Consider the following 27,435-nt stretch of genomic DNA (forward strand, 5'->3'; position numbering starts at 1 on the left):
CACCAGCCAGGGATGGGGCTCCGAGTACAAATGGTACCCAAGGAGGAGGGGCGCAGGAAGTGACATCGCTCGGCCCGCCCCCACCTCCCTGCTCCCTATAAAAAGCAAAATGGTGACTCAGAGGAGAGTTGGAAGCGTCCTGCCTCCTGCTCCCACTGCTAATTTTTAGACTTGGAATTAGGCAGGAGGCAAAGGAAACAGCAGCTCGAAGTACGCGACTGACATGTTATTAAGCGGGTGGCCCCCGCGGAGCAGCCCCCCCTGGACTCCCCGGGGCCCCTGAACCGCCGCGCCGGGTGCCTGCCGGCCCGCGCAGCCCTGCCCGGGCCGGGCGTGGATGGTGGGGCCGGGGCCATGGCAGCCGGGGGCCGCCGCCGCCGCCCACTGCGCTACCAGTCCCTGGCAGCCCTGGTGGAGGACTCTCAGTGGCCTTTCTTGTTCCTTGTCTCAGACTTCAGCTACGGGGCGGACGACTACGACGCAGAGGGGAATGAGGAGCAGAAGGGGCCCCCGGAGGGCTCGGAGACCATGCCGTACATCGACGAGTCGCCCACCATGTCGCCGCAGCTCAGCGCCCGGAGCCAGGGCGGTGGGGACAGCATCTCCCCCACCCCACCCGAGGGACTGGCACCTGGGGTAGGTACCCCTGCTCTTCCTTCCAGGTTGGGGAAGAGGAGGTTTTGGGGGAGAGGAGGGGTAGGCAGGCATGGGTGCTGTGGGCCAGGCTCTGCTTAGGGTGCTCCTGGGGTGCTGGACTTGGGAAACTGGGGACTGGCCCTTCTTGGTGCCCTTGGGCATCTCATTCTGGTCCTGGGCTCTCAGACTAGCCCTCCACCATCACCCCTCGCCACCTGCTGCTCTCTGTGCCACCCAGTACCTGTCCTTGCCTCTCTGCCAGCCATCTGCTTCCCCCTGCCTCCTGGGCTCCTCACGGCTTTCAACCTTCTCTCTCAGCTCCTCTCTAGCAGGATGGGGCCTCGTGGAGGGAACAGGCTCTCCTCTCTGGGCCTGGGCCGGGCACTGACTCCACACGTGACCTGAAGGCTGTAAACAGCACAAACGCTGGCTCCGCAAACCAAGGCTGGCCTTGGTGCCGGCCACGGGTGGGGGGCGGTGAGCAGCCTCTGTAGCATTTCCTGAGGACCCCGGCCCCATCCAGCCCTCCTCTGCTGACTCTGGAAGGGAATAAGCCCTCATGGTGTCCTCCTCTCCTCTTGTCCACTGGTGAGAGCTCTGCTCCAAAGAGAAGCATTTCACGAGCAATACTGAGGATGGGCTCTGAGACAGGGCTGGGGATAAGACATGTGGAGGTTTGCAATCCTAGTAGTTAATGCTGTTTCCGGCCACAGGGACTGGCTCTGTCTGGACCCAGTTTGTGTGCGTGTCTGATACACAAGAGAAGTGAGACAGAGGGGTTCCTGGGGCTGTTCTTCTGAAATTGGGAAGAATCAAAACCATTCCTTCTTCTGCTGGGGGAGGGGCTTGGATTGCTCGGTCCTGCTTGGTAGGGGGCCTGTCTGGCTGTGTTTTGTAGGGAGTCCCTTTCTTCCCTCTAATACCCTTGAGGAGCAGTTGCTGAGATGCCAGGAGATACTTGTTTCTCTCCTTCAGGGCCCAGTGCTGCTCGTCCCAGCCGGAAGGCTGCCTGGACTCTACCATTTCTTGAGAAACCCCTGCTTCCCTTCCTCCCAACCTCCTCAGCCACCCTCCACCCCTGCGGAGAGCTCTCACCCCCTCTTCACACACCAGGGTGGCTGTTATAGCCTTTGGCAACAAGGGCCTTGGCAACCAGCTTCCCACTTGGGGGAAGCCACATTGTTGTCATGGCAACAGAGGCCTAGGCAGAGCTTATCAGCTGCCAGGCAGTACAAGTTTGGAAAGGGATGGTGAAGGGGGGTGGGGCAGGTGGGAGGAGGAGATGATGGGCAAGGATGTTGGTCAGGCTCAGGCCCCCCACAACCAGCATTCTGGGGTGTTGTCCTGTGGTCCCAGGGAAGGGTGGCAGGTGAGAGACAGCCATCGTGGACCTGCAGGGCAGGATGTGCTACTGATGGAGGAGAGGGCGTTTTGGGACCTGAACTGACTCCAAGCAGGGAAGGCAAGGTGAAAACTGCTTTCCAACACTGCCTATGGGTCTCTGACCACATCAGGGCTTAGAGACATCCCGGGGAGTGTCCGTCATTGCCCCTGTGAGCGGGCACAGAAAGACTCACTGCAGGCTCAACCCAGCACCAGGAATGCTGGCTGAGAGCTGAGAGCATGTGGCCAGATTAGAACCTTTCCTTTCCCCTCTCTGCCTTCCTCCTTACTTCCTGTCTTCACATGACCACCTTTCAGGAATGCTTGTCCATCAACTTTTAGATGCCCTGGTGAAAGGTACTCAGGTGCTTTCTCTAGGGAAACAGATCCCAGGCATAACAGGGAGATGCCCCCGCCTGGAGCCCTGGGGCTTCCGGGCAAGGACTTCCTTTACTACAATACTGCCTATTTTGCTTGGTGACTCACAAGAGAACTAGGTTTGAGGACTAAAATTCAAGAGATGCTACAGTGAAAACTGACCATAGGGCTTGGAAACCCCAGGATTAACTTTTGCACCATTGGCTAGAAGTGATACAAGATAGGGTTGGGGAGCATTAATCCAATTTGAAGATCCCAACTGAAGATTCCAACCCCATGCACCCCCCTGCCTGCCTACCTTCTCTCCTGAGTTGCCTTTCTGCCTGTTCTGCTGTGCCACTGGCCCCATCTAGTGGACACAGAAAGTATTGCTGTTTATAATGGGGCACTGGAGAGTTGACACACTTCTTCCTGAGTGCTTAGGAACTGTTACAGCATTAAAAAAAAAAAAAAAAAGAAGGAAAGAAAAAGAAAGCCAAGGTTTCTGCTACTTGGCTCTGCTCATGTGGCCAGGCAGGTCCCCTCCCTGCCAGGCTTCCTGTTGGGGCGTTGGGAAAAAGGGGGCTTTTGGACCAAATCAGATGATTGTTCTAGACATTCAGAGATATGGCCTCTGGCAGCCGGGATATTCCACAGCCAAATACGCAGCCGACTTGTTCCTGGAAGCCCAAGGAACAAGTCTTTGCCTTAGAGTTCTCCAGAGAAATAGAACCTTTAGGATACAGAAGAAGAATTGATGTATTAAACGGAACTGGCTCACTAGATCATGGAAGCTGAGAAGTTCCAAGTTCTGCAGTCATCAAGCTGGAGGCCCAGGTGAACTGATGGAATAGTCAATTACAGCCCAAGTCCAGGAGAGTTGATGGTGGAAGTTCTAGTCTGTATTGAGTCCAAAGGCAGGAAAAGACCTATGTTCCAGCTCGAAGATAGGCAGAGAGTGAATTCTCCCTTGTGTATGCATGCTCACTCACTCAGCCATGTCCGACTCTTTGCAAACCCATAGACTGTAGCCCACCAGACTCCTCTGTCCATGGAATTTTCCAGGCAAGAATACTGGAGTGGGTTGCCATCTCCTCTCCAGAGATCTTCCCCACCCAGGGATTGAACCTGCATCTCCTGCATTGGCAGGCAGATTCTTTCCCACTGAGCCACCTTGAAGTGAATTCTCCCTTATGTCACCCTTTTGGGCTATCCGGACCTTCAGCTGATTAGGTGAGGCCCACCCACATTGGAGAGGGCAAACTGCTTTGCTCAGTCAGCTGTTTCAGGCATTAATCTCACCCAGAAACACCCTCACAGACATATCCAGAATAATGTTTGGCCAAATGTCTGGGCACCTGTAGCCCCGTCGGTTTCGTTCATAAAACCAACCCTACGGTCAGACTCTCCCAGCAGCTCAGAGAATAGCAGGGCCATGAGCTTTGGATAGATGAACATGTGCTGCTTTCTAGCAGTGGGACCTTAAACCAGTGTCATAACCCCTCTGACCCTCAGTTTCCTCATGTCTAAATAGGACTAAATACCTGCAGGGTTGTTGAGAGGACAGACTGAGATAGCCCCGGTGAGCCCTGTAGAGCTGGGCCTGTTGCACTGTGGGTCCTCAGTTCTTGGTGACAGCGGCCCACAAGACTCTCCTCACCGACCTTAAGAGGGGTAAGGACCCGGTCTAACCAATGTTTGCAGGACGACTGACTCTGCTTTTGCAATCTCCTTCCTGGGGTTGGATCTGTCCTCGCATTTGCAGGAGCCCAGATGAAACTGAGTCTCTGGTGTCGGCAGGACACATGCTCCTCACTCCCCAGCTCACCGCTGCAGCCTCACTGTGCTTCGTGTCTTAGACGTGTCCCAGTGTGCAGCCCAGTGAGGTGTCAAAAGTGAAGCCCAACGCCCTGCGGAGCGTTCCTTTCCCCGAACCCGAGCTGAGCACAGCGCCCTCTGGTGGCTTCAGCAGAGGGCGTGCTTTCACCCTGGGAGGGAGGGGCGGGGCTTGCTCTCAGAGACAAGGCGGTTAAGCGTTTCTCCGCCTGGACCCTGGTCTTACAGAAAAGCAGAAAAGCGTGCGCCCTGCAAACCATGGACTCCTCTGATTCCCCTCTCGGGAGGCACACTGCAAAGGGGCACAAGGCAGAGAGAATATCTGGGTGTCCTTTCAGTGCCGCCACTTTCTAGCTGTGTGACCTAAGGGCTGTCACTCAACCTCTCCGAGCTCCAGTTGGCTCATCTGTCAGGTGAAGACACTGAGAATTCCCTTTCTCTTGACCTCACACAGCTGTCAGGAAGCTCCCATAAGATGGTGCCAGGTGGAGCGCTTTGTAAGGTCTGTATGTGTTAGGACTGCACCAGCTGCTGAATTGAGGGCTTCAGACTCCAGAGGGCAGGATAGTTTAAGGATGGGTGGGGGATATTTGAGATGATCACCATTGTCGTCCTTCTCATCCCCCCCCCCCCCCCCACACCCTTTCTTCCCACAGCTACTTACCCTGAGCCTTTTACATGGGTTGTCTTGTGTAAGGCTCACCACAGCCCTATGTGGGCTTCCCTGGTGGTGCAGATGGTAAAGACTCTGCCTGCAATGTGAGAGACCCAGGTCCAGACAGCTGGAGAAGAGAATGGCAACCCACTCCACTGTTCTTGCCTGGAGAATTCCATGGACAGAGGAGCCTGGAGGGGTGCAGTCCATGGGGTCATGCAAGATCAGAGAGGTGACATATTTGCCCAAGACCAGCCAGAGGAGCCAAAGATGTGTTTAAACTTGGGTCTTTCTCTTTTTTTTATTTTTGGCCCATGATGGCATGCGGGATCTTAGTTCCCTGACCAGGGATCGAACCTGCGCCCCCAGCACTGGACGCTCAGTCTTAACCACAGGACCGCCAGGAAGTCCCTAAATGTGGGTTTTTCTGACGCTGAAGTCTGTGTGGTGCTGCCAGGTCCAGTCAGACGACACCTCCCCTTGAAAATTTCCCAGCCCATGGCTGAGCCCTCTGCTGTTTGGGGAGTGTGCACAGTTACTTGCAGGGCACGTCTGCCCGTGACATCAAGAGCTCTGATCCCCAGTCATCTGTGTGGACCCTATCAGCGACTCCTGGCCGCCTAGGGGTGTTCACCCAGTGTTGTGGAATAGAACCAACCAGCACCAGGATGGCTCGGGAGCAGGGAAGTTAGGTGGATGCAGTCTCAGGGGATGAAGCTGGGATGAATCGCTGCCCCCTCTTCCCTTCCTGGTCTGTTCGGAGGCTTGTAGTTCAGGATTTGAGGTTGCAGGACAAGGAATTTCCTTCTAGGTGAAGGCCACGTGGAGAGCCGGGAGCCTCTCAGCTGGCTTCCCAGTCTGCTCCCTTCGGATGGTGTTTGAGGCCTGGGTTGGGAGGCTTTGGGGCTGCCCCTGATCTTTACATCTCTCAGGGGTTTCCAGCTGCAGATAAAACCGGGCCTCGCTCCTCAAGTTACCAACCTCCTGCCTCTGCAGTCTCGCTCCTCGTGGCTCCTTTCTGGATCTTTGGTCCCCGCTGCAAAGAGAAGGAGCCTGTCTGGCCCTGCTACGTGCCAGGTGCTGCGCTGGGTGCCCGGCTTTGTTGCCACCCAGTCCTCCAACTGCTGGAGGAGCCCCCATTTTATAGATGAGGAATCAACGGCTCAGGCAGCTGCTTGGCTTATCCGAGTCGAGGAGGATGTAAATAGGAAGTGGGGAGACACAGTGCCTTGGTTGTGGCCCTCAGCCCCTCCACAGCTGGCCTCCCCTGGCCTCTCTGGCTCATCATCGCATCCCCCCCACCCCTTCATATCTGGGTGGAATTTGGGCTTCCCTGATTTGCCACGCCTGGCCAACCTGGAGCATCCCTGCAGCGCTCACGGCCTGTCTGGGGTCTCCCTCTCCCTGCTAGTGTGCTGAGATCATGGTTCATTAACATGCTTCATACTTGCTAGTAAGGCTACTTCCAAAGCAGCCTGTATTTGGTGAAGGTCGGTTCATCTTCTGCAGATCCCAGGACGGTGGATAGGAGAATGAGCCCAGCCAGACCCATCCTCTCCCCTTGAAGCTCTGGAGTCTTTGGGGGTGGGGCAGGGAGGCCAACTGACCTGCATAATTCACACCAACAGATGTGAAATTGCCCCGAGAATGCCTTAACTTTGAGACGTTTGGCCGCATAGTTGAGCCGCCAAGGGGCAGAGGCTGGATGGCCTCTGGGCTCTACCAGGGCACAGAAGGGCAAGGAATGCCCCTGCGGCAGGCTGGACTTACCCACGGACTCTTTTCCATCATCTTCACCTGGTTCCTCCCGTTTCCCAGGTGGCACTAGTGGTAAAGAATCCACCAGGAGATGCGGGTTCGATCCCTGGGTCGGGAAGATTCTCTGGAGAAGGAAATGGCAACCCACTCCAGGATTCTTGCCTGGAAAATCCCATGGACAGAGGAGCCTGGCGGGCTGTATAGTCCACGGGGGTCACAAAGAGTCAGACACAGCTGAGTGACCTAGCACGTCATGCACGCACGCACCTGGTTCCTCCACTAGTGGGTGCTAGCGCTTTCTTTCCACCATGATGCTCTGATGATGCTCTCGTGCAGGGGTCCCCAGTCTCCAGGATCTAATAACCTGATGACCTGTGGTGGAGCTAATGTAATAATAATTGGAATAAAGGGCATAATAAATGTAAAGTACCTGATTCATCCCCAAACCATCTCCCCCCACCTGAGTCCATGGAAAAATTATCTTCCATGAAACTGGTCCCTGGCGCCAGAAAGGTTGGGGACCACTGTTCTTGTGGACTTTCCTCCCACAGGGTTATGATCCGGTCGCTTCTATCTGGAAGGCCACACAGATTCCCCCCACATACACACCCTCCTGCCTGTGTGACAGAAAGAAGAGAAACGCTTGCCTAGCAGTTACAGAAGGTTGGGCCCTGTTGGAGCACTTTATAAACACTGACTCGTTTAGTCCTCAGCACACGTTGGGAGGTAGGCACTGTGACTGCTCCACTTTCCAGATGTGAAAACTGAGGTACAGAGAGGTGACACGACCCACCCGAGGCCCCAGAGCTGATGAGTGGTGGCTGCTCATCTCCAAGCTTCTCTGCCAACTGTCCAGGACAAGCCTTGGCGCGCTCGATTGACATCTTCCTGGCTCTGTAACTTGAAACAACCTGTAGAGTCCTAGTCCCCACAGCTGTAAATAAGGATAGATCCCTCCTATCTGGAAGGGCTGCTGGGAGGACCAAGAGACACAGCAGTTGTGGAAAGACAGTCTGCATCCCCAGGAGGACAGCTCCTCAGGTGATTGTCTTTGACCCTCTCCCTGGATGTGAACCCAGTTCTCCGTGGGTCCCCAGCTCTGGCTGTCCTTGGGCCTTCCCACCCCGACTCTAGTCCTAGCAGAGGTGGCTCAGCGCCACCCCCCTCCCCGCCCCCCGGCGTGCCTGGGAAGCAGAGGCCCCTCTGGAGGGTATCACGGTGGATGCCCGGGTTCCACAGGTACCATCCACCCAACCTGAACCTCTTGATTTATCTTCTTGGGAGACCCTTTGTCTTGCCCTGTAAACCTCTTCACTATGTGTTTTTCTGAGCACTTACCTTTTTTTTTTTTTTTTTTGGCTGCACCTTGCAGCTTACAGGATCTCAGTTCCCTGACCAGGTTTTGAACCCAAGCCATGGCAGTGAAAGCCCAGAGTCCTAACCACTAAACCACCAGGGCACACCTTTTATAAACTCTTGTTCTGGGTGCTATGGGATAAACAGGAATTGCCCCTCACCGCACCCCCCTTCACACACACACATGCACACACATGCACACAGTCCCTCAATTTCAAGGCTTGAGAGATGTATTAATACAGCATCTCAAGGAAGAAGCCATGTGGCCTCAGGTGGGGGAATCAAGGAAGGCAGCATGGAGGAGGCAGCTGGTCAGGAAGGACATTCTAGATAAAGGGGGCTGTTTAAGTTCTGGAATGTGGGAAGACCTCTGGAGGTGTGAGAAGAGGGGAATGGTCTGGTGGGGCCAGAGCACTGGGTTCACTGGACGAGGTGGGAGGTGAGGCTGGGATTGGGCTAGGGCTCCCCTTTCCTGCACTCTTCACACCTCAGCACCCCTGCCAAAGGAGAGGAGAATTAGCTATTGCCTGCCAAAGACTCGACACATGCCAGACACTGCCTCTCGTGTACAAGTCCTCCCAGCAGACCTAGCTTATGTGCTATGCAATATGCAAGTCACTCAATCGTGTCCGATGCTGTGCGACCCCGTGGGCTGTAGCCCACCAGGCTCCTCTGTCCATGGGATTGTCCAGGCGGGAATACTGGAGTGGGTTGCCATGCCCTCCTCCAGGGGACCTTCCTGACCCAGGGATCGAACCTGCATCTCTTATGTCTCCTGCATTGGCAGGCGGGCTCTTTGCCACTAGTGCCACCTGGGAAACCCTCAGCAAACCTAGAGTTGGTATTAGAATTATCCCCATTTTACAGATGAGGAAACCGAGGCCTAGAGAGTTTGAATGACTTGCCCATGGTCACACAGCTGGTAAGAGGCAGAACAAGGATTCCAGTCTAAAATCCAGGAGAGTTTTTTAATTTTGTTTTTATTTTACTGTGTAAACAGTGTCATGTACTGGCTTATATCCAACATTTGCTTCATGTGATTGAACTCTATCTGATGTTTGTAGTGACTTCTGCTATAGCAGAAAAAGGGAAGTCAGAGGGAGGAGGCTGATTATCAAGAAGATGATGAACCTGATTGTATCTGTGGTGGATGCTGACCCTGTGTCTACCCGTGGCACTGGTCCCCCAGGGTCAGTTCTCATTGGCCCAGGGTCTGATGAGCTCTGGAAAACATAGGGGTGGGGCTTGAGTTCCTGCCAAGGAAGTAGGAGGGGCCAGGGATAAGCAGAGAAGAGGGAGAGGGGGATCCAAGCCAGGATCAGGCCTGGAGGCGAGACTGCGCCTGGCCCTTTCAGGGGACAGCAAACAGCAGAGGTGGTTGTTATCAACAGTGTGATCAGTTGAGTCATCAGCAAGGGCCCCACTGTCCTTGTTTGGGCTGACTTGGTGGCTTCCTGCTGGACACAGAGTGAGCAATGTGTTAGAAAGAGTAATCTGATGTCAGCGGGAGGGACACATTGAAACGCTGTCCGGTCACTCCCGGTCAGATTTTTCCATGCCTGCCCTTAGCAATGCTGTCAAGGCCATGCCTAACCTGACCACTTGACTGCTGCCCACCTCTGCAACCTCATCACCAGCCCTCCAGCTAGAACGTGAGCTCCATGACAAAGCCATGGAGCTTTGTCAGTTTTGTACTGAAATGTTTGCTCATTGCAAACTCTAGTACCTAGAACTGTGCCTGGCACGTCAGAGATGCCCAGTAAGTACTGGTTGAATGAATGAAGACTGGCCACCCAGACTGAACTCATTTCATTGAGCCTCATGCTGTCCTGTCTGTCCGCGAGTCACCGCTGGCATGGCTAGTCCCTGTTCATTTTCAGGTAGGAGTTTTGTTTTTGTTTTAATCTTTTGGCTGTGCCTTGTGGCATGCTGGATCTTAGTTCCCCAGCCGGGGATCCTATCGCCCCTGCTGCAGTCGAAGTGTGGAGTCCTAACCACTGAACCACCAGGGCAGTCCCAGGTAGGAGTTTTAAGGCCACCTTCTCTGGAGAGCTTCCTGCGACTCCCCTTTGCCGCATCAGATGTGCGTGTCTTGTGCCCCCAGAGCTCAGTCTACTTTCCCAATTGTAGCACTTAACACACTTCTTTTTTTAACTTCTTTATTTTTTGATGATATCACTGAAAATTCTAATTTTACAGAAGTGTATAATATGGAAAGTGAAAGTCTCCTTAAGTCCCCTTTTACAGAGAGAATATCTGTTAAGAGATGGTTGTGTATTTTTCCAAGTAAGATATTATATACATAAAATACGTTTTTATAGGAGCCTGGTGGGCTTCTGTCTATAGGGTTGCACAGAGTCGGACACGACTGAACGACTTCCCTTTCACTTTTCACTTTCATGCATTGGAGCAGGAAATGGCAACCCACTCCAGTGTTCTTGGCTGGAGAATCCCAGGGACAGGGGAGCCTGGTGGGCTTCTGTCTATGGGGTTGCACAGAGTCGGATACGACTGACACAACTTAGTAGTATAAATACATTATATAATATGTATGTATTTACTTATACATTATATAATTATATATAATACATTATGCATTATACATATATAAACACATTCTATGTATATGTGTATATGTATATATCGTTGTTGTTTAGTCGCTAAGTCGTGTCCAACTCTGCGACCCCATGGACTGTAGTCCGCCAGGCTCCTCTGTCCCTGGGATTTTCCAGGCAAGAATACTGGAGTAGGTTGCCATTTCTCTAATATGTGTATATGTGTGTGTGCATATATATATATATATATTTTAAAGTGGGATCATGCTATTGATACTTTATGCAATTTGCTCTGGTTATTTTACTTAATAAGTCTTGGACATCTTGCATGTCAGTAATTAAAGACTACCTCGTTCTCCTTCACAACTGTATGTAGTGTTTCTTTTAGCGGATGTACCATAATTCACTTGGCCAGTCCCCTTCAAATGGACATTTGGACTGTTTCCAGTCTTTCACTGGTTTAACCATCATTGAAGTGAATATCTTTGTGCAGAGATCTTTGAGCCCTTGTAGAAATGTTTTTTGCAGAAAAATCCCTTAAAGTGGAGGTGCTGAGTCAGGGGGTGTGAACATTTTAAATCACAATAGATATTTCCGAGTTATTCTTTCTGAAAGGGTTGTACCTCACCCCAATAGTTCTGAGATTGTACCCTTCCCCTGGCCCTGCCTTGGCGAGCGGTGGCCAGTCTGTCCCTGAGACAGGCAGCTCCACGGAGGTAAACAAATCTTCCTGCTGGTGGCTACGTTCTGAGTGCTAGCGCCTGGCAGGCACTGTGGGCAATGAACAGATACTTGTTGATGGAGGGGGTAAGGGAATGAGGGGATGGAGAAGAGTGTGAGAGAAGGCTGCTGGGTTTGGGGAGAGTAAACTGTTGGTGGCTTGGAAAAGTGTAGGCTTGGCAGGTGTCCGAAATCTCAGTCCGTGCCCCTTGCCCATGGGGGAGCCCACGCTCCTCACCCTCCACGGAGTGATTCCCGCCCACACCTCCAAGTTCATCACCTGCCCGTTTTCTCTTCTGTCCTGCTGTGTTTCCTGGGGTTCCTTGCAAACCATTTTCCTCCCTTTGCCTGGAAACCCTTCTCCTTTTCAAGATGCTGCTCAGAAACCACTCTCCTGTGAAGCTTTTCCTCTCAGGCAGGATTAGTGCCTTTGTCCTCTGTTCCTGCTGTGTTGGCCAGTGAGAATACTGCCTCATCTGTTTATAGGCCCATCGCCTTCTCTGAGTTGAGTTGAGAGCATTCCTCTTTTTTTTTTTTTTTTTGCCAAGAGGATCCTCCCCAACCAGGGATTGAACCCATGGCCCCTGCAGTGGGAGCTTGGAGTCTTAACCACTGGACCACCAGGGAAGTTTGAGTTGAGAGCATTCTAATAGCAAAGGCTGTGTCCCCCAGGTTTGTGTATTCGTAATACCCAGGCCTTCTGGGTATGAATGAACTGTCAGATGGACAGACAAGATCAGGAGTCAAAGAGGAATATTATTGCAGTTGTGTAGTGTGAGATGCTGCAAACCCTGGCTGGGGTGGTGGCTTTGGAAAAGGAAAAGAAGGAAGCACTAAGTGACTTGGTAAAAAGGATGTGGGGCCTGAGGGAAGGAACAGTCACAAGATGGGGACCCTGCCAACAGAAGTGGAGAAGCCAGAAGGGGAAGCTGGGTGAGAGAGGGAGAAGGGTTGTTGGGTCTGGAGAGGTGGAGTTTGAGGGGCTGCCAGTGGGACTTCCAAGTGAGAAGGACCAGCTGACAGCTTAGATATCACACTGGGAGCAGAGCAGGACACTGGGGCTGCAGGTGGGGACGGGCTAGCAGTGACAGGGGATGAGTTCCCCGAGGGTAGAGAGCAAAGTGTGGAGGCCTGCGCCCGACTGGGTGACTCCCATCTTCTAGGGGTTAGGAGAGAGAAGGGCCAGCCTAAACCAGAGTGGTCAGAGGCAGCATCGACACGGCCATGGGAGCTGAGGGGTTTAAGAGTGTCCAGACTGCAGAGAGCAAGGAGTAGAGAAGGGGGCCTGTGACTTGGGAATACAGCAGCTGCGAGGCCTTTGGAGCAGGCGGCTTCTCTGGAGAGGAGGGTCGGGAGCTAGGCGGAGCAGGCGGAGCTGCAGAGGACACAGGGAGGAAGCCCGGTCCAGGGCTGGCTCAGGGCACAGGCCAGGGAAAGGGGGGGGGGACACCCCCTGGGACTTGTGAGTCATTCCCACCAGGGGCAGGACTGAGGGCCTCTGAGCGGAGTCTGTGCCCTGGGGGAAATGGAAGGGCACTCGAGTTACTCACTGGAATTTCCAGCCAACCCCAGCCCTGGTGGAGTGGAGATGTTTGGATATTCAAGGAACAGCTTCTGAGAGGAGAGGTTTCAGGGAAAGAAGAAGAAAGAAGAAGAAAGTTCGGAAGAAGTGGGTGTCGATTCTGCCCTGCTGGGGAGGAGCCTGGGGAAACAGAAGGGGATACTTCTATGAGACCCCTCAGGGCCCCTCATGTTCCTTTGGGTGGGGGAATGCAGACAGGGGCTCCCGGGCTGTTAGGCCCTTCTCCCATGCCACCTGCTTGTCCGACCAGTGAGGGCAGCCCCATATGCCATGCACCCGGAGCCTGCAGGGGGGGAGACTGGCACAGAGCCCTGGGCTGGCACACTTCTGCCCTGGGGAATGCCAGTCCTGGTTGTTCCCAAGCCCAGAAAACAGCCTAACCCGCCCAAACAGATGAGGAATTGTGGCCCTTCTGATGTGCCCCGGCTATATATAACCCAGCCAGGGCAGGGACAGGGACTGATGGAGAGGGCGGGTGTAGGGTGGGGTATGCCCGTGTGGAACCCCGTCAGCCCTGAGGCCCCAGAGAACTCACACCAAATCCCTTGGTCTGTATTTCAGTTATAGTGACAGGGAGAAATCTTTTACTGGAGAAGACAGGTTTTCAGCTGTAATAGAATGGCAGGAGCCCCACCTAGAGATCAGAACTTTCAGAGATTTTGGGGGAAATTGGGGTGACAAACCACGTTCACCTCTCTCCTTTTCCCTCCTCCTTCTTCCTCAACCCCTCTACCCAGCCTGGAGGCTCAACCAAGAACCCTATTCTCAGCTGAGATACTCAGTTGGAAGGAGAGATGATGACCCCAGGTGGGCCCAGGGTGGCGCATGGTTGACCCCCACTTTGGAATGCATTTCCAAATGAGTCCCAAAGAGCTGGACTCTACCCTCTATGGGCATATACCTGCCACCAGCCGGAGATGTACCATTGCCTAAGGAGGTCCTGGTAGACACACAAGGCATTAGGGACAACTCAGACACTGCGTCATTAAGAACCACACTGGTTGGTCCTGGCAACTGTGTATTGAGAGTCACTTGTGAGCAAGAAGCACCAGGAAGATTTCGAGGAAATCCCCGACTAGAGACATAGTTTGGGGGCTGGTGGGAGATTGGCAGGGTAGGGGCAGGTGGGGGGTGCTTGAGAGGAGTTGGAGCTCCAGGGCTCATTACTCAGAATCCAGAGTGTTCACTTGACCTGCCTGGTTGGTGGCACTTACTGTACAGGTTTACAAAGTGGTAGACTGGTCATGTGTGAAGCTGAATTTGATTCCAAGATACCAGGAGGAAATGGGACAGAGGTAATATTCCAGGACCATCCTCCAACACCCTCTTCCCACCCACCCCCACCCTCACCCGCATGCACGCGCCACACACACACACACAGACACACACACACACAGACACACACACACACACTCTCCCAAACTTCTCTCAAAGAAACAACCCGTTGCAAGAAGGCAGCAGTCTTGTCTGTAAGCCCGATTCAGTGCACAGATGTTTCATTTAGACTGCACCTTGTTTCTTAAATAGAATTTACCTGCCATTGTTTATTTTTTATTTTTATTGTTTTGATGTGGACCATTTTTAAAGTCTTTGTTGAGTTTGTTACAATATTGCTTATGTTTCATATTTTGGTTTTTTTTGGCATGTGGGATCTTAGCCCCCAGGCCAGGGAACCGGCACCCTCTGCATTGGAAGGGGAAGTCTTAACCACTGGACTGCCAGGGAAGTCCCTCTGCCATCATTTTTAAATTGAGAGCTCTCACTTTGGGGCTGGGGGGTGGGGTGTTAACCGTGAGCCTGCATTGCCCCTGGCAGCCAGCAGCTGGAGCTGAGTGACACTCTTGAATTCACCTGGTCCCTACCTGGCTCACTTCACTAACCGATCTTACCCACACCCTCCTGGGGCCTGGAGTTTGCAACCTTTGTCCTAGATGTTGTGTTGTGAAAGAGCTTTTTCCAGCTCCCGCCCTGAAACTCCTTCCCGGCAAGAGTAGGTGGATGTACTGATGCATCTCTGGATGGGGCCGGGGGACCGGGGGATGTGCGAATGCATTCAGCTTCTGGAAGCACGGGAAGCCAGGGAAAGCAGGCTGGGATGGGCAAGGCTGGCGATGCTCGTGATCCTGGCTTCAGTGTACCCTTCCCTGCGGGGCTGGTTCTGCTGGGCTCAGAGGCCCTTCTTGAAGGAGAAGAGCCCCAAAGAGGTGCGGTGCTGCTAATCTCAGCAGCATCTATAAGGAGGAGGTGTGGTACCTCTGGCGGCCCCAAGCGGCCCCCGCTGCAACCCCTGGCTGGCACTTGTGCTTCTGCCTCGGGAAAGCAGGTCAGGCCTCCTTTGCACAAAGCCCCAACCACGGTGGCGATGGAAACTATGGTTTCTCACCAGGCCTAAAGGTGTCAGAGCCTGGGGCGGAAGTGACTAGGGGCTGGTCGGCATCCCAAGGTGACACCGAGGTTGGCCCCGGGGGCCCGCGAGGCTCGGCGGGCAGCTGCTCCTCCGCTCCGCCCCCGCCCGCCGGCCCGCCCAGCCCGCGGGGCCGGTGAGGGGCTGTAAATAAAAGCCTGTCTCTGGGAAGCGGACCTCCCCTCCGCGCCCGGCCCGGCTGCGGCCTCGTCGCCCCTCCTCCGCGCTCCCGGAGCCTCCCGCCGGCCGGCTAGCCCGGCGACCGCAGAGAGGGGAACGGCTCCACCTTGCCCGTCGAGTCGGGCATTTCCTGCCTTGAGAGCGAACGCGAGCCTCGGCGTCCAGGAGGGCGGGATCCGAGCGGCCGGCCGCGGCGGCGGGGCGCCCGGGCCGGGCTGGGAGCGGCGCGGGGAGCGGGGCCCCGCCTGCCCGGAGAGCCGGCGCGCACGGCGGGCAGGGGCGCGCGGGCCCCAGGATCGCGGCGGCGGCGGCGGCGGCTGGAGCTCCCCGCCAGAGGCGGCCGGGACCCGCGGGGCCGCCCCGCTTCCCGTTTCTCCGGGAGGGCCGGGAGCCGGCGGCCCGAGAAGGTTCATAATGGACCCTTTCATCGGCAGCCGGTGGCCGGGCGCCAGGACGGACTCCGGGGAGGCCCGTGTGCTGGTGTAGGCCTGCCCCGCGCGCTCTTCCCGTCCCCGCCGGCCCGCCCCGCTCCCTCCCGGGCGCCGGCGGCCACGGCTGCTGCCGCTGCTGCCGCCGGGACCCCGCTTCCTGTTTGCCCTCCGCGGCTCCGGCTGCCATGGAAGAGGAAGAGGAGGCGATAGGCTTTTTGGACAAGGTCCTGGAGGATGAAGATGTGTTTCTGCTGGAGGAGTGCGAGCTGGGAACCCCGACCAGCCCCAGCTCAGGGTCCCCCTTCTTGGTGACTGTGAAGGTGGGAACGTGACACGCCCTGGATGCTTGTCGGGGGAGGGGGCAGGGCTCGCAGCTCTGACTGCAGAAATGGCTGGTTTGCGCACCAGCCTCGTGGCTGAGCTGGAGCACCCCAACCGGAGAGGGGGCCGGCGCCCGGTCGCCAGCCCGTCAGGGGATGAGAGGGGCTTTGCTTTGGGCAGTTGTTCCCGGGGGAGAGGTGCAGTGTCGGCCTCCTCCCCTTGGACCAGTTGTCCTCGAAGGGGAGTGGCTGCTGGCTTTCCCCAGACCAGCTTGGGAGGGGGGGGGTGGCAGTGTCTTTTTCTCTGGCAGTGACATGAGTCACCTAGGGGGCACGCCAGGGGTGTGAGCCTGCTTGCCCCCCCCCCCCCCTCAACCCCAGGAGCTGGTGACCTGAAACCAGAAAGCTATAATTCTTTGTTTCCATGGCAGCAGGGGGATAAGTGCACTTGGGAAGTTCAGGCCAAGGGGGCCCTTGCTCAGCTAGGAGACTTGGAGCATCTGGGCCAGGGCTCCTGGTTTTTGGAGGGATCCAGAACCAGGGGTCACTGGGCTTCCTTGAAGGGAAAGAGTTGGATGAGCCGGAAAGGGGAGGTAACAGCCGGCTTGAAGGCTGGAGCTGGGTGGATAAGGCACTTTACCCAAGGTGGGCACTGGCAGGAAGCAAACAGCCTCTGGCGCTGGGCTATGGGCCTTCTGTGCAGTGGTGCCCTTGTGTCTGGAGAAGTTGCCTTGAAGGTAGAGTAGGAGGGGCGGGGCAGCCTCAGTCCCCCTCCCTTCTCTTCACCTGCGCCCCAGGGGCTGGGCTTCCCCTTGAAAGCACACCAGTGCTGCACACACTATATGCTTCCTTTCCTTCACCTAGGCCCGCTTCTAAGAGCTCTGACCTCAGTGTTTTGCTCACCTCCTCCCTGTTCTGTGGCTTGAAGGGAGGGCCAGTGAGAACGTTTGGCAGGGAGTTCGCAGGCTGCAATCCAGGCTACCTAACAGAGAGTGCCTGTCTGGGGGCCCCGGCCAGTCTGCCCTGGCAGCACTTCACCCCAGAGGGCGTGGTGCACAGAGCCTTGCTGTGGTCAGGAAGCAACTGTCACTGAGCCTCCCTGGGCCCCTTTGTCCCTCCTGGAAGATGGGCATCAGAGAGCCCTGCCCCATCCGGGCTGCAGTCTGGTTCCGAGGAGGAGCTAATGGAGGTAAAAATAGACTGCAGGCCCACGGTAGATGGCTGATGTGTGGAAGGGGTGGAGCAGTAGCTGTAGGCCTGGGTGTGGGGCAGAGAGGAGCTATAATGGGAGGCTGGCAGTGGCTGATGCCCCACCCCTGGGTTGCTCATCTGGTGCTAGCCTGGCACACTGGAGTAAGTCATGTCTCTCACTGGGCCCCTGAGGCCTTGGCCTTGGGGTCTGACTAGCCATCCCAGGAGCAGGATGGGGAGAAGTTTGGTTATGAACCAAGAGCACCTGCTGGGAATTTAGTGGTGTGTGGGATGGGACCTACGTGGGTTCCTAATGGTCCTTCCCTGAGATGCCCTCCCCAGCACAGATGGGACCCCACTCCTGTCCTGCCTTATGGGTCTCCTCCCTGGTTTATACTGGCCTAGCCCATATTTCATTCTGTTTGGAACTCTAGACTCTGCCTTCTTGATTCTGTTCTCCTTGAGGGCGGAGCCCTCTTGTATTCATGGTGGGCACTGCACAGAGCCTGGTGTGTGGCTGGTGTCCAGGGGATTGGTGGGATGAGTGAGGCTCGATGTCCCTGGCCTTGTAAGAAGAAAGCATGTGGATGTCATGGGGGCTTAGGTACACATCACACCTAAAAATGCTGTTCCTCCCGGAGCAGTGTTCCTGGACCTACCTGTTTCCAGGGAGAAGGGCCCTTTCCTGAGTGTTGGAGAATTCCAGGCCCCCTGTCTCAGCCTGAACACATCTAGGAAGCCCTTCTCCACCACCAGGCTTGGCCATCTATAGAGGGAACAGCAGGCAGAAAGCTCGCTGATTCATTCAACACACACTCAGGTTCTGTTCTAGTCAAAGCAGGGTGCCTGGCACTGGGGAGGAGAGGAGATGAGAAAGACTTGATCCCCTCTCATAAAGTTCAGAGCAAGGGGGCAAGTGCCCAGATAATAGGAATATAATGAGAAAGTAGGCAGAGCCAGGAGAAGGGTTCTGATAAAAGGGTACTAAATTCAGATTAGGAGAGAACGCTTCTCATTGAGTCAGGGATATGTGTGTGTGTATGTGCGTGCGCGGGTGGGCATGTACACCTGTGAAGTCAAGGCTCCTTTCCGGAGGGTGTGCTCCTGTCCTGGGCTTGGCGCGCTCCTGCTTGGTAGACTCTTCTTGACAGCTGGTGGGAGTCCAGGCCGTTCTGTCTTTGCTGTCATTACTTTACTTCAGGAGCACTTACCTTCAACAGTGTCCAAACACCAGTCCTACTATACAGGTCAAATCAATCCTGTTTTCAGTGTCATTCCTGAGATGCTTCATCTTGCCCAGGGGACAGGTATGAAGATGGCCGTGGTTTTCTCCATGGAGCTTGGAGCTGGAGCTTGCAATGTGTTTCAACCCACACCTCCCTTTGGGGAGTTAAAAGTCTACAAACTAAGAATAATGCATGAACACGGAGAGCAGCATCGCCTCCCCTCTGTAAGGTGTTGTGTATGTCCTCCAAATCTTGCATACGATTCTATTTAAAGGTACCTAAAGGTACCTCGGGCTGATAGAGGCCTTGCTATGTGAAAGCTGCTATTTAAAGGAACTCAGTTGTCAGGAATTTTAAAATCCTTTTGTAATGCAGATTAACTCCTCAGGTGAATTCTGTGCCAATTTTTAATGGATTATCAACTGCCTGTGTTTCTGTTTCACTTGTCCAAATCTCTGCTCCCCCCGACCATGTGTAGCGATGGCCATGCCTGTGTTTCCTACTCAGGTTTTCCCCTGAAGTGTGCACCACAGATGAGAAGATTTGAGAGATGATTTTAGGTAGCACCTAGATATAGATTTTGCACTTTAACAGTTAGGCATACATTTTAATGTATTTTAGAAAACAAATAATAACTTGATTGGTGGTCCAGTGGTTAAGACGCCGAGCTTCCACTGTAGCTGGTGCGGGTTTGGCTTGTACATTCCTGTGCTTTCAAACATAATGCTTGGGATAAGGCTGTTGTTGTTGTTTTTTTTTTTAATTTCACTTATTTATTTTTGGCTGTGCTGGGTCTTTGTTACTGCACAAGCTTTTCTCTAGTTGCAGCGAGCAGGGGCTACTCTCTAGCTGTGGTCTGTGGGCTCCTGGTTGTGGTGGCTTCTCTTGTTGGAGAGCACAAGCTCTAGAGCACACGGGCCCCAGCGGCTGTGGTTCCCAGGCTCTAGAGGCAGGCTCAGTAGCTGTTGTGTAATGGGCTTCGGTGCTCTGCAGCATGTGGAATCTTCCCGGACTGGGGACTGAACCCGTATCTCCTGCATTGGCAGGCTGATTCTTTATCTCTGAGTCACCAGGGAAGCCGAAGGCTGTGCTTTTAAGAAGCCAGTTGTTGTAAAGGACAGTATTAAGTAAGCATGCTGGTGGTATGTGAGTATGACCCAACTGCAGAGATGTGGGATGTGAACAACTGCACCATGGAACCACTGCTGAACCCCATGGGGCCTGCCTGTGGCTCCAGACAGCCCAGAATATGGGACTCCACTTTTCAGCAGAGTCCCCCAGCAGTGGTCCCTGTCCTCTGTCCTCCATTCTGCTGAGGAACTAACTGAAAGAGAACTTCCCGGTGCCTAGGGCTGGGAAGAGGAGAGAATGGCTGAGTTCCCTGTATCGACTCAACTCAGGGAGGGGCCGGCTATGCTGAGGCTGATGCTCGGCATGGACCCAGTGCCTAAACTCAGAGGCATCCACTCTGGCCAGACAGCCCCACCGCCACCTCCATACCCCTTGCAGACTGGTGTGGCCAATGGGCTGAGTTCTGCTGTCGGCAGAGCCACTTGGCCTAAGACGTGGGAGTCGCAGGAGGTCCTGCCTGTTCAGCCCGCATTGCTGTCTTGAAGGAGATTAAGGCTCCTGGAGAGAGTGTCTTGACTTGGCCTGGAGCCAAAGCCTTGGAGGCTTTATTTAGCCCAGACTGTAAAAGACCAGGCCAGAGCCAGCTGAGCCTAACTTGCAGCTACTGTCCACTTCAGAGTGACTTGACCTCTTGGATTTGGGGCCTCAGGCTGTGACAGCCTTTCAGCCCAGCAGGTTGTGTAAAATGCTGGCCATGATCGAGCCCACCATGGCTGCTGAGTTTCATAAGCTCTGCTGGGGGAGGAAGTGGGGACAGTGTCACCCAGAAGGCAGCTTCCCCGTGTGCAGGACTGGCGGGCAGCCTGGCACAGGCTCTGGAGGCCCTGAACTCCCCAGAACTCCCCCCGGTGATTCTGGGCATGTAGGTGCCTCTGGGGGGCTCTTTGGGGGTCAAGACTGTCCTCTCCCCTTTTTCCCCAGTGCTGGGCACACAGTGAGGAATGAGTGAATGGATGCTGAGCTCTGGTGGCTTCTTTGTTTTGTGGCCACACCGTGCGGCAGGCGGGATGTTAGTTCCCTGACCAGGGATTGAGCCCATGCACCCTGCAATGGGAGCACAGTCTTAACCACTGGACCACCAGGGAAGTCCTGAGCCCTGGTGTTTTACGGGATGAGAGTAGCCCCAGGAGGACTGAAAAAGGAATTGTGAATTTCCAGGTAATTCCAAACCAGGAACAGGTGTGGTCAGAAGAAAGCAAAGATGGAAGAGGATTGGGGTGTTAACTGAGACCAGGTTAACTGTTGGTAAAATAGTTAATTTCACATCCCTTTCCATAGCCTCCATCCCCTCACCAGCCAAAACATCAGAGTGAATACAGCCCAGAGTGGGGCTGCTTGGGAGTGACTACTTGCTGCGTTTGTGGGGATTTTTTCAAGATTGGACTCCGAGGTTGGAGTCTCATGAGGAGGGGGTCCTGCTGCATTGGGGTGTCATGGGGGCTGACCCCAGGGTCTGTGCTCTTGCCTGGGGTGGAATGTAAAGGCTTGGTGGGAGCCATGAGTCACCAGCTCTTCACCCTGGACTTGGTCCAGCCAGGCCTACAGTTAAGCTCACACTGTGCCCCCAAGTGACTTCTTGAGAGCACGTTTGCCAAGTCCTTGGGCACATCCCCTGTTGGCAGGGAACAGGAAGGGAATGGGATACAGGAGGGAAGTGCTGGCCCCTAACATAGAGGGCTAGTTTCCACTTGTCAGGCAGAAGCAGCAGGGTCTGACCTTGACCTCTGCCTCCAGGGCCTGTGGGCCCTGCTCCAAGCTCCAGTCTCATTCCTCAGAGATGGTGCTGCTGCCTGCCTGCGATTCCCATGGCTCTAGACAGTTGGCAGTTTCTTTTCTCTGTTCCTCAGAGGGATAATGATAACACCATCCAGATTGCAGGATTCCAGAGAGTTAATCCTCGGAAAGCACTTAGAACTGTGCCTGGTACTTGTGAACCCATCAATAAGTAACTATTGTTTTCCCCTAAACCTTGGCACCCATACTGGTCTCCTAATGCTGCCGAAAGCAACTACCACACATTTGGTGGCTTAAAACCACACGGATTTATTCTCTTGCAAGTCTCAAGGGTCAGGAGTGCTGCATTCCTCCTAGAAGCTCTAGGGAAGATGACCTGTTCCTTGTCTTTTCCGGCTTCTAGAGGCCCCTGCATTCCTTGGCTCGTGGTCCCATCCTTTGTCCTCACATCTTTCAGTTTCTCACTCAGTCTCTCCCTGTCCCCGCCCCCCCCCCATCTCTCCTTCTGTGAGTTAGTCGCCTCTTCTCTGACCCTGACCCTCTTGCCTCCTGCTCATAGGTCTCTTGCATGCATGCTGTGCTGTGCTAAGTGGCTTCAGTCATGTCCAACTCTTTGCGACCCTGTGGACTGTAACCCACCAGGCTCCTCTGTCCTTGGGATTCTCCAGGCAAGAATACTGGAGTGGGTTGCCATGCCCTCCTCCAGGGGATCTTCCCGACCCAGGGATCACACTCGTGTCTCCTGTGGCTCCTGCCTTGCAGGCAGGTTCTTTATACCACTGAGCCATCGGAAAGCCCCAAAAGGTCTCTTATCTGAGCTCTATCTGATAATCCCAGGATAACCTCCCCACCTAAAAATCCATAGTCACATTTGCAAATTCCCTTTTGCCACTAAGGTGACATATGGCAGGTTTTGTGGCTGGGGAAGTGGACATCTTTGGCAGGATGTCCAGTTATAAGATCAGGTTTTATTTCAGAGACTCTGGGAAAGACCGCCTCCAGCAAAATTGCTAACTGGTTTGCTGATAGCAGGTCAAGAGTTAAGTTCCTTACCTGGGGAAAGGGTAGCAAGGCCTGTGAGAACTTGCTGGGCAGCCAAGCAGCAGGGAGGAAGCAACTCTCCTGGGACCTAGGAGATTTCTGATAGCTTCAGAAATATGAAGCTTAGCATAGCTTCAGCTTATGCTTAAATGCCCAAAGAGGGAGCTGTTTGAGATTCTAGGTAAGCATCTGAAGGTTGACAAAGGAACACAAGAGTGAGGGAATCATCAGAGCAGGAGATGAGCCCTGAATTTGGTGGTCAAGGACCTGGGAGGAGGAGGGAGTCCCAGCTCTGTCACTTTCTGGCTGTGTGATTCTGGACTGGTCCCCTCCCTCTTTTTAAGTCTTATTTGTTTGTTTCCATTTGTATCATGGAAAAATATAGTACCCCCTTCGGAGAGGTATTTGAGAGGGCAATGAAGCTGAATGAGAGAGTGGAAAGAACTTACAAGGCTTAATAAGTGTCAGGTGCCCACATGTCAGGAGCATCACGTGGTGCTGGGCTTTGTGGGGAGAGGTGGCGGCGTCCGGAGGAGCAAGATCCGGGTGCTTCAGAGGCCCTGCAAAATCACCAGGCAGGTAACAAGAGCAGGCACGTGTCAGGGGCATCAGACTCCCTCCTTGGGAGCCGAAGCTGCAGGGCCAGGGCCTTCAGCTGTGCCTTCAGGAGAGAAGTGCTCACGCAGGAGAAGGCATTATAGGGAGCAGGGTCGGCTAGAACCAAAGTCTGGAGGCTGGAGCACTCTGGCCTGTTGGAAAAGCAGACAGCTGTTAGAGAGATCAGAAGGGTGGGGAGAGGTGCTGGGAGCCATTGTAGGTGTTTAAGGAAAGAATAAGCTGGACCCCATCACACTTTATCGGAGAAGGCAGTGGCACCCAACTCCAGTACTCTTGCCTGGAAAATCCCATGGATGGAGGAGCCTGGTAGGCTGCAGTCCATGGAGTCGCTCAGTCACTTCCACCTTTCGCTTTCATGCATTGGAGAAGGAAATGGCAACCCACTCCAGTGTTCTTGCCTGGAGAATCCCAGGGACGGGGGAGCCTGGTGGGCTGCCGTCTGGGGTCGCACAGAGTGGGACACGACTGAAGCGACTTAGCAATTAGCATCACACTTTATAGTCATATATTGATACTTACTCGGCTTTTGTTGCTAGTTTGCTTTATTTATTTTTGGCTGTGCTGGGTTTTCGTTGTGATAAGCAGGGGCCACTCTCTAGTTGTGGGGTGGGCTTCTCATTGCAGTGGCTTCTCTGTGGTGCAGAGCACAGGCTCTAGGTCAAGTGGGCTTCAGCAGTGGGGGCACACAGGCTCAGTAGTTGTGGGCTTAGTTGCTCCATGCCATGTGGAAGCTTCCCGGACCGGGAATCAAACCTACGTCCCCCACTGGCAGGTGGATTCTTATGCACTGTATCACCAGGGAAGTCCTTGGCTTTGGTTTTAACATGTTTCTCTCCCACTAGATTATAAGCCACATGAAAGTGAGGGCTATTGAATGCTTGTTTCCCATTGTGTCTACGGGATAGGTGGGCATGTGTTGCATGAGTAAATAAACGAGCGAAGAACCTGCTTGAATTCCCCAGTAACCACTTTTTTGCAGTATTAAGTCTTTGATAAGCATCAGGTGTAGGCTGGCATTCTGGGAAGACTGATCTGACTCTGAGTGCAGTGGAGGCAGAAGAGAGAAGCAGAAGGCAATCCGAACCCAATGGGGACTAGGCTGCTGTGGGCCTCAATTACAGCAGCGAAGAGGGTGGGGCAGAGGAAGGAATCTTCGTAAGAGATGAGCTAGAACACTGTGAAGGGACTGGGGACTCCGTGTGGCAGAGGAGAGGGGAGAAGAGGCCAGGAGTGACTTGGGGATCTTAGATGACAAGAATTATATGTCTTCTCACTCAGGAAGAGTGTTCAAGCATTTTCTCTGTGCCAGGAACTGTTGGTGGCATTTAATACTGCAAAAAATGATTACTGGGGAATTTGAGTAAATTCTTCACTCATTTATCTATTCATTCAACACAGGCCCCACCTATCCTGTAGATACAACGGGAAACATTGGTTAGTTGGTGGCCATTCAAGGCTAAATGGGGTATGATCTCTGGCATAGAGGAGAAAGAATTCTGGAGCGGGGAGGAGGCCTGATGGGGTCAGGAGATGCTGGGGGCGGGGTGGGTACAAGGGGTAAGGTTGAAGGCCCACAGCCAGCACCTTCCATTGAGGGCTTGAGCTCCCGGGGGCAGGAAGATACAGTCAGAGGTGTAGCTGGAAGGCCGCTTGGCCGGGAGTCCCCTGGCCACTTCCATCCCGTCATCTCTGACCCTACTCCTCCTCTCTGTTCATACATGTCTTCCATCGAGCACCTTCTCTGGCCCCTGCTATGCTCTCCAGGTGACCATGCCCATCTCAGTCATGACTCTGATTTCCCTTCACTGTCTTTTTCCCCTCCTCCATTAAATTGCTCCCACACATGGGCTCAGGTTCTTTTTTAACCTGGCTCACTATTAATAAGGGTGAAAGTATGTAAGTCGCTCAGTCGTGTTGGACTCTTTGTAACCCCATGGATTGTAGCCCACCAAGCTCCTCCGTCTGAGGAATTCTTCAGCAAGAATACTGGAGTGGGTAGCCGTTCCCTTCTCCAGGGGATCTTCCCAATCCAGGGGTTGAATTCAGGTCTGCTGCACTGCAGATTCTTTACCATCTGAGCCTCCAGGGAAGCCATTATAAGGGTGCTGTGCTGAGTTACTTTAGTCGTGTCCGACACTGTGTGATCCTATGGACTGTAGCCTGCCAGGCTCCTCTCTTGGCTGTGGGTTTGAGCTCCTGGGGACAGGAAGCTATAAGGGTAGATGGGTATCATATAAGGAAGCATGGGGGAAAAAAAGGATGGAAGAGAAATTAAGCAAGATGGGAGCAGTAGGAGTATGGATGATTTTTTTTTTCCTTTTATATTTCTATGTTTTCCGAATTTTCTATAATAAGTATTTGGCTTTTGTCCCCTTACAAAAATGGGAAAGAAGAGGGGGAAAAAGGCAAGAAAACAGGCTGCTCAGATTCTGATCTGCTTTTACAGGTGGAAGCAGGGAAGGGCCTGGAGATGAGAAAGCTGGTTCTCTCGGGGTTCCTGGCCAGCGAAGAGATCTATATTAACCAGCTGGAAGCTCTGTTGCTGGTAAGTATGTATTTTAGGGTCTGTGTGCTCTGAGACTGTGTTTGGAGTTGGCAGAGAGAGAGGTGGACCAGTCCTTACCAGGGCTGGGGTCTGTGGAACTGCTCTGCCTACGGCTTGGCAGCCAAGGTCATTTCCAGAAGAGGCCTGTGCCTCTCGACTCCAATTCTCCATTACTCACCCTGGGAAAGGTGGAAGAAGAAGCACCACCTGGTTAGGCATGGCAAACACGCCATCACCCCTAACTATAGTGCAGACATTACTAATGGATCACAGTGCTCTGTCCAGGTGGGATCTTAGCCTCTGCCTCCAACTGATGCTGTGGGCAGTCTTTACCAATCAATCACGTTCAGGCCTCTTTGTCATCCCTGGTCCCAGTCCTTCCTCCTCCCTGGAGTAGTGAGCTATTAGCACCATCCTGAGGCCTTCTGGCAGGAAATGAGGTGGAAGGCTGTCTGTGTCGTTCTCAGAAGCACCATAGCTCTGAGGCATTAGACAGACCGCCGCCCTCTGTGAATGTGCCTTAGTTTCTTCTCCAAGCTGGAGGCGTTGTTGCGAGAATCGGACTGGGAGGGGAATAACACAGTGTTTTCAAAGGTAGAAGTAACCACAGATGTAAGATGTTTTTGCCTCTGAAGAAAGTGCGTATTAGAGGCGTCTGGATATTATGCAGAGTAATTGTGCGTGGAAAGTTCTCTTCCCGGGGTGTTTTGCAGACTGAGATATCAGATGATATCAGAACAAGGAGGAATAAGAAATGAAGATGTAGATCAGTAGGAAGTACTGTAAGATCCGCATTTATGTACTTGCTGTGATGTGAGCTGTTGTCACTTGTTACCCCAGGAGTAACTGTTGAGGTGTGCCGCTGCTTTGTAACACAGGGGAATGAATTGGTGGTCAGTCTTACTGGGAATCTGTTGGTCTTCACAGTTATTTCTTCAAGGGAGGAACAGTTCGGCAGGTCGATCAGGACTCTGGTCTGGGGCCGGAGCTGAGGCAAGACTTGACGCTGCCATGAATAGTGGACTCACTGCCCTGCCTTTCAAACTACGCATCTTGATTGCTAGTGGGTTGCTCAGGCAGCAAAGTGGGGTGAACCAGCAGTTTAAAACGAATGAGAAAGAAAATGTCAGCATGCATCCCACGTAGTAAGAATAAGTACTGTTTCAGGCAGCTTTTGGTTTGTGTGGATATGTGTATGTATGTACTGGGCCATGTGCCTTCTGATGTGTGTTGTTGGTTTTAAAAACCACTGATGGGACTTCCCTGGCTGTTCAGTGGCTAAGACTCTGAACTTCCAATGCAAGGGACATGGGTTCAATCCCTGATTGGGGAATTATAATCTGACATGCTATCTGACACTGCCCCCCACCCAATTAAAAATATTAAATTTCTAAAAATTAAAAAAAAACAACCCACTGGCTTTGGGTAAGCCATGGATAACCTCCTTGAGCCTCACTTTCCTCATCTGAAGATGAGAACAATGCCGTTACCTTCTTTCTGTCCTTCATGGGGTTGAGAAGATCATTTTGAGGACCCAGTACAATGCTAGGTTCTTAGACACTCAAATATCAGTCAAAGGAAGGGGAGGACAAGCAACCAAAATCCACCTTATAGCCTTTTTTTTTGCCTCACCGTGTAGCATGCAGGACCTTCATTCCCTGACCATCAGTCAAACCCAATCCCCCAGTGAAAGTTTGGCATCTCAACCACTGGACCACTAGGGAAGTCCCAGAAATATAAGTTTATCCTTATAAACTATGAATTGCTGTGCTAAAC

At 53.5% G+C, this 27,435-nt stretch overlaps 1 protein-coding gene across 5 annotated transcripts in view; it reads left to right on the forward strand.

The window, feature by feature from the left end:
- The window catches only part of ABR (ABR activator of RhoGEF and GTPase), a 187,969-nt gene that overhangs the window by 87,204 nt on the left and 73,330 nt on the right, over nucleotides 1–27,435 (forward strand). For 4 of the 5 annotated variants that reach the window (XM_042255475.2, XM_042255476.2, XM_042255477.2 and 1 more), the window contains exons 2-3: nucleotides 452–636; nucleotides 25,561–25,659. In XM_042255475.2, the coding sequence (XP_042111409.1) occupies nucleotides 452–636; nucleotides 25,561–25,659 (284 nt within the window). Of the gene's footprint in view, nucleotides 1–451; nucleotides 637–15,388; nucleotides 16,174–25,560; nucleotides 25,660–27,435 lie in introns of those variants that run through there. The other variant, XM_027975170.2, reaches the window with a different exon arrangement.

This window comes from Ovis aries, chromosome 11 (assembly GCF_016772045.2).
Source record: "Ovis aries strain OAR_USU_Benz2616 breed Rambouillet chromosome 11, ARS-UI_Ramb_v3.0, whole genome shotgun sequence".
NCBI classification, from domain to species: domain Eukaryota; kingdom Metazoa; phylum Chordata; class Mammalia; order Artiodactyla; family Bovidae; genus Ovis; species Ovis aries.